Source organism: Mobula hypostoma, chromosome 8 (genome assembly GCF_963921235.1).
Source record: "Mobula hypostoma chromosome 8, sMobHyp1.1, whole genome shotgun sequence".
NCBI lineage: Eukaryota > Metazoa > Chordata > Chondrichthyes > Myliobatiformes > Myliobatidae > Mobula > Mobula hypostoma.
In genome coordinates this window covers 110,283,475-110,292,875 of record NC_086104.1, presented here as the reverse complement: position 1 = coordinate 110,292,875, position 9,401 = coordinate 110,283,475, and the positions used below count along the sequence as shown (strand labels likewise).

The following is a 9,401-nucleotide window of genomic DNA, read 5'->3' as shown; positions in this document are numbered from 1 at the left end:
GTATTAAAGCAGTGGTCAACTTTTCAGCAGCCGTGGGCCATGACGGACTGCGGACAGGAGGATCTTCACAGATCTTTAGCCAAGGGTGTCATGGTCTGGATCGGGGTCCCTTTCAATTTACCTTGTTTATGTTACGATCCAGACCGTTGATTCCCTGTTTTCCCGTGTCCCTTGGCTTTGGTGATTAGAGGCAATTGATGCTCGGCTGAACCAGTAATTTACAGTTTCCAGCTTTCAGCCGTTCGGCGTGGGAGCATCTGCAAAGTCATCAAAGGTACGGTGTGCCGATGTCATCTGCTGGAGCAAGCCTAGTTTCCGCTGAAGTGAGTGCCGGTAATTCGCCCTTCCTCACTGGAGCAACCCTGTCCAGTTACCTCGTCGAAGCGAGCCTGCAAAGTTTCCTCATCAAGGTGGGTCCGTCAGTTAACCCACCAGAGAGAATCAGGAGCCACTGTCTACTGTTCCTGGGCCGAGTCTAGAGCTCGCCACTACCCAGAGGTTCCAAGTACCACGTCCTGGCTCCGGCGGCATCCGAGTACCAAGTCAAGTCCTGGCCCTGGTGGCATCCAAGTACCAAGTCAAGTCCTGGCCCTGGCAGCATCCGAGTACCTATCAAGTCCTGGACCTGGTGGTCTGTGATTCCTGTCCTACCTCTCTGTCTGAATTCCTTCTCTGCCCCTCTAGCTTCTAGCTTTCGTCTGTAGCCCTCCCCTGCACCTAGTTCTATCGCTGGAGCTAGATAGAAACTGTGTTCTTTGGTGTTTGTCTTGTTTTGTCCTCTCCTCCGTGGGGTAAGTCTTGCCGTTGCCCCGCGGGGGTCATGAGTCCCAGCCCTATGTCCTGTACCCAAGGAGGGGTCCCGGCTCTCTGTTCTATGTGTGAGTCCCGGCACTATGTCCTGTTCCCAAGGAGGGGTCCCAGCTTTGTGTTCTGTGTATGTGTCCATGGTTCCATGTACCTGATCTCCAGAGACCGAGGCTCTGTGTTCCCATGTTCCTCCTCTCCCTCGCGATGTCGTGTCCTAGCCTGGTTCTGTGGTCCGAGCCCGAGGCAAGACCCAGGTACTGGGTCCTTGCCCAGTCTCTGGCTCCGAGTCCATACTCTAGCCTCTTCATGTCTCCTCTAGTTCTGGGATCCAATTCCGAGTCCTAGCCCAGACCCTTAGTCCCAGCCTAGTGGTAGTCCTCAGTCCTTGTCCAGTTCGCTACTCATGCTCCTGCCTAGCTCTCCTGGTATCGAACTATAAACTAAATCTAAGTAACCTCACAAGATGTGTCTTGCATTTGGGTCCACCCTTGCTCCCAATCCCGCCCCCTCCCCCCGTGTGACACTAGCCAAGGGTTCAATCGCGGAATATTCCCAAGGCAGAGTTTCATGGGAATTGAGACATGAAAGAAGTTAAGAAGCAAAGCAGGAAAGTGGCGTTGAGCTTGGGGAAATGACAGCTAACTGCTCATAAAAAACCTCACCCACAACCACCTCCTGCCGCACCTACGCAAGAGCCTCTGGGTCCAACACTGGCGTCGCCAGACAGCCCAGTAGTCCCGTGGAAGCAAGTCCTCCTCCACCCTGTATGATTGTCTAATAAGGACTGAGTTAGAGAGACTGAAACGTTGTCAAACCTCATCGTTCTGCGATTTGGGTGGGTGAGTCCGGTCTCTACCGCTGGCGTGAAACCAGCACCTCTCACCGGAACTGATCCGGCCCTTTCGCCCCATTCCTGGAAATGCCGGTCTCGCCATACGTGAACTTTGGTTCTGACTGAAGCGTGAGAGATTTCGACCTCCCTCCTGATCAAAGAGAAGGGAACCTGAAGGGAGGAACGAAAAGAACCAGAACAGTTAACGCCCTAAGTCCGCGGCAGATTCTGTTCCTGTTTCTATGACACTTCACATTCGGTTTTAGGACTGCGAAATATTATTGACCGTTAGCTCCAGTCCTAGAAGTAACTGAAAAGACGAGACTTTCTCCATCTGGAGTCAAGCTAACAGAACGAGAGAAGTTGGAAGGGTCTGAGACTGAACTCGCTTGGACACTGATACAATTAACAATCAAGCATTCACATTCGTAGAAGAACGGCATCTGGGAGTTGTTCACGCAACTGCGGAGTAAAAACTTGATCAGCACCCATCTCGCACAGTGCAGGGAGGTGATCGGTGGATTTACCGCAGCTTCACGGAGACAATTGTGCTACTTTCACTGGGTGACCGGCGGCAAACATGACCTGCACGAACGACAAATTATACGAGTCGTCTGCATTTACACCCAGATTTTTCGTTGTAATCTACAGTCTTCTCTTTATTATAGGGCTTCCGGAAAACATCGTAGCATGCTTTTATTTATTATACAACAAAGCCAATAAAAGACTGACTGAAGTCAAAATCTACATGATCAATTTGACACTGGCGGACCTGATGTTCGTTGTGTTTCTTCCAGTCTGGGTCGATTATTACAATAACGGAAGAAACTGGAGATTATCCGACCGTGCGTGCGGTTTCTTTGGGTCTCTGTTTTACATCAACACCTACAGCACTCTCTGCTTCTTGTCACTGATAAGCTTCAGCCGCTACCTCGCTGTCTCACGGCCGCTGAAAACAGCTCAGACGAAGCAGGTGGTAAGAGCTGTCATCCTTACCGCTGTAATATGGACAGGAACTCTGGGTGCTTCTATACCTATTTTGATCACAAACAGTAACCACACCAATAAAAGACCGGACAACAAAACAAGCTGTTTCGAAAATTACTGCAGCGACAATGAGTCAGAACGATCGCGTTTATTGATCATTCACTCGATTATGGCGCTGACTTTCGCTGTCACCTTCGGGGTGGTGATTGCTAATTATATCCTCATCCTTCGAAAACTTTTGATTGACAAGGTAGCGTTGAGTTTGCCTCAAGGCAAGCTGAAGAAACGGGCTTCCCGAATGGTGCTGATGGTTCTAGTGATCTACAGCCTTTGTTTTCTCCCATACCACATGATCCAACTGCCTTGGGTGGTTTACGTTCTCAACTTCACGAAACCTGGAGATGGCACCTTCAGGAAGAGTTTCAACGACGTTCACCACGTTACTCTGGGCCTGATGTGTATCAACTGTGTTCTGGATCCTATTGTTTACTGTTTTCTGACCGAAGATTTCAGACAATACCTGAGAGAGTGGATGGGCTACCTCAGGAATAACTGTGTTCTGAAGAGGCAAAAATCTCAAACCATTCACAGTTGATCGCAGTATCCCAATTCGGTGTGAATGTATTGATTGTATATTTTCAGTGATTTGTATTATTTTGCTTTGCAAGTAACGATGAGTAACTTTCCCCGTTGTCCAAAAAAAACGCAGCGGCTTGTTTGCTTACAACCAGACTACCGACCAGCTCCGAGAAAATCTGTACGAACTACGGGTTAACACACTGCTTCATGTATTTTTACCAGAGCCGATCACTTCGTTTGATTCCATGGCTTTTTACTGTTAAACTGTTGTTTACAATTGCTCTTTTTACATTTCCGTTTAACTTCAATAACAATCAAATAACATACTAGATTTTTTTTTCATCGAAATCTTCCTTTAAGCACTAAGGAAATTGCCAGTTCTTAAGAGTTATTTACAATGGGGAAGCGGTGTTTTTATTCAAAAAGCGTTTTATAGAGGCTCACAAAAACAGGGAGGAACAGAGATGAACATAGATAGATTTTTTTTTAATCTCCTGGATTGGGGAATCTAGAACCGGAGATGCACAGGGTTAAGGTGAAAAAGAGTGAAATGTTAAGAGGGTCTGAGGAGAAGGTTTTTTTTTCCCCCTCGAGGATGGTGAATAGCTAGTATGGAGCTTGTGGAGGCGCATTCCATTGCGATATGTATGACTCTATCAGCCAGTTGATCTCTGGTCATTGTCATGAAGTCAGCTGGTCTCAGTCAGTAGCAGTTGGGAATTTCAGTGCTTTAGAGCTATGGATGGAGCATAGTCCACCCTTTTTGATTTCAATTAACCCGTGCTCATGGCAAACAGAACTAATGAGGAGAGCCGTTTTATCTGAATGGAGTAGGATAATCATCCCAATAGTAAAGGAAAGGATCCATCCAGTGGCTTTTCCCCAGGAGCTCCAGATCCTTCCCACTTTCGAAAGATGTACTGGTTGATAAGTTAACTGGACTGTGTAAATTATCTCCAGTATAGACGTGCGGTTCAAGCTGCACCCTGTTCTGACCCGGAAATAATTCATCTTTGACTCTAAACCCTAGATCTCCTCCCCAGCAGCATTGTGGGAGCTCTGCCCCAAAGGACTGCAACCCGTCAAGAAGGTATCCCATCATTACTTCTCAAAGGCAGTAAATGTTGGCCATGATTAATACTCATCACACCCCTTCAGTTTTCACTCAGAGTTAAAGAACACAATGTCCCAAACTACACAAAATGAACGTCTTGTAAAAAAAATGTGAGAAAATGATGCAACTTGAGATTTTACAAGATTTGCAGAATATTTCTTACCAGGCCCATTGCTGTTTAATGAAGAGCTGTGCAGCTCCAATTTATTGTATAAATATTTGTGGCTTTTTTTTTAGGGTTATGCACAATGTCTTCATTAAATGAGGGCAAAAGTTATATTGCTTTCAGCTCTTTCTTGAGTAATTTTTCCAGAATTCCAGTATGTTAAAAGTTGGAAATTACTGACCAGCACTCTGACTATGCATGTGAGAGATTACAATTACAATTTCTAAATATTTCTGACACTAGTGAATCGTGACAAATATTAATAATATTTTGATGTAAATGATAGTAGTGTTATTTTCCTGCTCTTCGGGCTGAAAATAAATGTGGTAGAATTCATTTTAGTCTGCTATATTCAATCTTCTAGTGTCTTCATTATGGGAAATAATTACCTTCAGTTTAACTTACCTTCTTTACATTCAGTGGCCACTTCATTAGGTACATCTTGTAACTAATAAAATGGCCACTGAGTGTATCTTCATGATCTTCTGCTGCTATAGCCCATCAAGGTTTGACGAGTTGTGCATTCAGAGATGCTCCTGCACACGCATGGTTATCTTAGTTACTGACACCTTCCTGTCAGCTTGAACCAGCCACACCATTCTCTGTAAACTCTACAGACTGTTGTGCATGAAAACCCCAGGAGAACAACCGTTTCTGAGATACTCAAACCACCCCATATGGTACCAACAATCATACCACAGTTAAAATCACTTGGATCACATTTCTTCAACATTCTGATGTTTGGTCTGAACAACAACTGAACCTCTTGACCATGTCTGCATGCTTATATGCATTGAGTTGCTGCCACATGATTGGCTGAATAGATATTTGCATTAACAAAGAAGTGTACTGATGCAGCTCATAAAGTGGCCACTGGGTATGCAACTTTTATTTATTTCATGTCCTTCCCTTGCAACATTTCCTGTAGAATTCTGTATCTTGCTTGGTTGATTATATCTGATGTGTCTGTATCACTTCTCTGCTTGGGAGATTATTTCCTTTGGTTCCTTCGTTGCTCAGTCCTGCTCTGGTAAATTTAATAACCCTGAAGTGTCACTTTGAAACTTTTTTTAAAAAGTGTTGGAATGGAAAATGTGACAAGCATTAGTCTTGTTACTCTCACTGCAAGACATCATTGTACTCTCATTGTAAGACATCAGTTTGCACAGATTCACCACCCACTGGCTAAAAAATTCCTCTTCATCTGTTTTAAACAGATGTCCCTCTATTTTGAGGCTGTGTCCTCTGATCCTAGACTCCCTCCCCAAAGGAAACATCCTCTTCACAGCCACTCTATCTCAACATTTCAATATTTGATAGGTTTCAATGAGATCCCCTCCCCCCTCATACTTCTAAAATCCAGCGAGTAGAGGCCCAGACTAGGCAGAGGTCGTGGTGGTATAGAAGTTTTGGGGTGGGGGGGGGCTGCAAAAGGCTCGGCAGATACAAGTGACTGGGAAGGAAGAGAGAGTGCAGAAGACAATGAAGGAGAACTGCACGAATACAGAGAGCAGGAGGAAGCTTAATGACAGGTCAAATGAGCTCAGGCAAAGCATGCATTTTCAAAACCATGATATCCCACCAACCCAGCTGCACCCCAACAACCAGCAACCACTACTAATCATTCATTTGCTGTTACCAGGTTTGGATATGGCCCAAGTGCGGAGTGAGAGACACTGAAGCAGGTCAATAGTTCACAAACTTTAATGCGAACAGTGTTAAAGGGAAAATAAACAATAAATGCTAGGCCAAATAGGGCCATTAACTAAAACTCTCAAATGGGAAATGAAGTCTAGACTGCAGCTGAAAAGAAAATCTAAACATTAAACGAATACCGCTAGTCTTCAGAGTCAATTGACTTGAAACTCCAATTTCTCAGGGAAGGCTGAAAGCAAACAGGCAGCGAAGTGTTGCTGTGCTCTGTCCAAGTCTCAACAAGCACTATGACGACAAGTATGGAGTTAAATACTATCATGATTAAACAATAATTAGCTGACACGTGCAAATTCACAAGTGCAATTGCCGTATCTACTGCGCTGCTGGATCTGTGGTTGTGATATTTGCCTCACCTCACTTTCACGCGTCTCCTCTTGTGTCTTGCATAATTCCCTAAAAATCTTAGTCCCACTAACCCCTTAGCTTCTGATTTGCTAAGTGGAAGGTCTATATCCAGAAATGAACTTTTAACCATTTTTTTGGCCAAAAAATCAACCCACTCATTCCCCTCAACACTTCTATATACAGGGACCCATAAGAAGCTGACATGAGCACCAATAACTTTGAATGTGAAATAAAGTTTGAAGAACTTCCAACAGTAAATCTGGTCTACTGCTGGGATGACCTGTTTTAAGACCACTTAAAACGGAAAAAGATTCTGAAGAAATTATAACTTTGCAAGGACAGATTTTCTCCACCCATTGTAGGCCCGAAATGATGGTAACCAGCTCTGCAATATATGCTGATAAATAGTTTGTAAGACGTTTCTTTATTGTTACCTGTAGTTCAGTCACATAAACAGCCACACTGATATTTTCTGTTAAATTATCTTTTCATCCATCAATAAAAATTGTTAACATATCACAATAATTTTCCTTAAAATATAGATCAACCAACAGACTCTCAGGCATATCTCGATCCTTGAACTTCATTAAATCATGCAACCTGAAATCAACGAAACTCATTGGGAAAAAACCACGGTGGGGAACATAGCCGGCCAAAACTAAAAACATTCTTCTGATGTTCCCAACAGTCTTCCAACACACTTATAACAGGGTGATCATTCCTCTGCCCCTCAATTTAATCCAGTACGTTAACATCAACTTCAAACTCCACAACTGTAAGGGGAATTGTCCCAGTTCAACCAGTAAATCCAAAACAGGAGATGACCTCACTGTACACAACATAGTCTTAAAGTCTGTGCTTGTATCACATCCAAACATTTTAAAGGTAAAGCTGAAGCTGATCCATAAGCCACACAGCCATAATCAAATACAGATCTAATAAACAAGTATAACTGGTCAACAGAGATTTTCCTGTAGCACCCCAGGAATATGCAAGTAGGCACCTAAGGATATTTAGTGTCCCTTTACATTTGTCAATTATCTTACTGATATGATGCTTCAGTGCCAGCATATTATCCAACCACAAACCAAGAAACCTTGCCAATGACACTTCTTCCAGAATTTGACTATCTAATTTAAAATGAAGTGCGGGTCTATTGATCCTCCTTGTAAAACATACAACTTGTGTTTCAGCTACAGAAAGCTTAAAACCCCTCAGTTCAACCTTATTAACCACTAATTGCATCCTACATACAGTTAAATTGAAATTTCTACCTCTGATCCATAAAGCTCCATCATCTACCAAAAGTGATTTACCAACCTCAGTACCTATCTCAGAGAAAATATCATTAATCATAATATTAAATAACAGAGGGCTACAAATACTGCCTTGTGGGTTCCCATTCTCTATCTCATAGAAGCTCGAATGTACCTTACCTACCCTTATCTGAAAAGACCGTCCCAATAAAAAACTCAAAGAGATAGCCTTCCTCTCACTCCTAATTTCCATAATTTAATCAAAAGACTTCCCCTCCATAACATATGATATGTTTTTCTATATCAAAAAGTACTGCTGTTACAATTTCTTTGTTTACCGGTGTTTTCCTAATATCATCTTCCAAGCATAAAACTGAATCCAATGTAATTCTACTCTTCTGAAATCTGCTCTGATAAAATGTTATATCACCTCTTTTTTCTAAAGTATAACTCAACCACTTTATTACCATACATTCCATAAGTTTACACAAATAGGACATTATTGATCTACAACTAGAAGGATCTGATGGGGGTGGTTTCAGGTTTTAGAACAGGCACTTCTACTGCCATTTTCCATGAGGAGAGAAGATGGTCTAAACTCCAAATATGATTCAAAAGTTTTAACATCATCTCAAGAGAGATGTCAACCATATGTTTGATCCTACAATAACAATTTTCCTTTCCTTTCCTGAAGCAGTTTGACCTGTACTATTAACAGCTTTCTTAAATTCACACAAAGAAAACTCTACATCACTAATACTATCATTGCTATAGCTAGCTTCCAACACATCAGGGAATTCACTTAGAACCTTAGCCCTACATTGTTTAGCCTCTGCACTTAAACTGTCTTGATTATAAATTGCAGGAAGTGACCGAGCCACCAACACAACTTTCTCTATTTCAATAATACTCGTATTACCTTCTTTAATCAATACTGGAATGTCCCTAGCCCTCTGAATTCCTCCCCCCAACCATAAGTTTTAATCATTCCCCAAGTTCTCCAAGTTTAGTATCCCTTCCAATTCTATCACAATTTTTCGCAACCTTCACTACTTTCCTCACCACGATCTATGCTCTTTTATACTTAATAAGGTCACTCAGAGAGTGATACTTCTTAACTTTCCTACATGCCTTATTTCTCTCCCTAATTGCCTCTGCACACTCCTCAGTCCATCATGGTACAGCCTTTCTCTTACTAATACCCTTTTTAATAGAAATCACTTCCACTGCAGTTTGCATAACATTTCATTGCAGAAATCCACATCATCCTCAACATTCACCCAGACAGACGTTCATCACACAAAGCCTTAAACTTTTCCATATTTGCTTTACCAAAATTCCATGTCCTAAAGGTTCCTTTCTGTCACGAATACAAATCTACACCCAAGCTTATAAATATAGGAAAATGATCACTCCCCAATGTTTCATCTCCCATGACATCTCTCTCACTCACTCACTCCAGCCAGAATGTTCCAAACTACAGTTAAATCTATGGCAGTTTAAGAACAATTATGAACATTAAATCTCGTACCCCTCCCATCATTAAGACACACAAGATGTGAATATCTAAAATTCTTCTACAATCAAACCATTACCATC

The 9,401-nt window shown here is 42.5% G+C and overlaps 1 protein-coding gene across 1 annotated transcript; it reads left to right on the top strand.

Annotated features, from left to right (window-relative positions):
* The first annotated feature begins 1,426 nt into the window (after nucleotides 1-1,426).
* LOC134350202 (platelet-activating factor receptor-like) lies at nucleotides 1,427-4,802 on the top strand. Its single transcript, XM_063055189.1, has one exon. It carries the CDS (start codon nucleotides 2,220-2,222, stop codon nucleotides 3,219-3,221), a length of 1,002 nt encoding a protein of 333 aa, XP_062911259.1. The 5' UTR covers nucleotides 1,427-2,219; the 3' UTR covers nucleotides 3,222-4,802.
* Nucleotides 4,803-9,401: the final 4,599 nt, after the last annotated feature.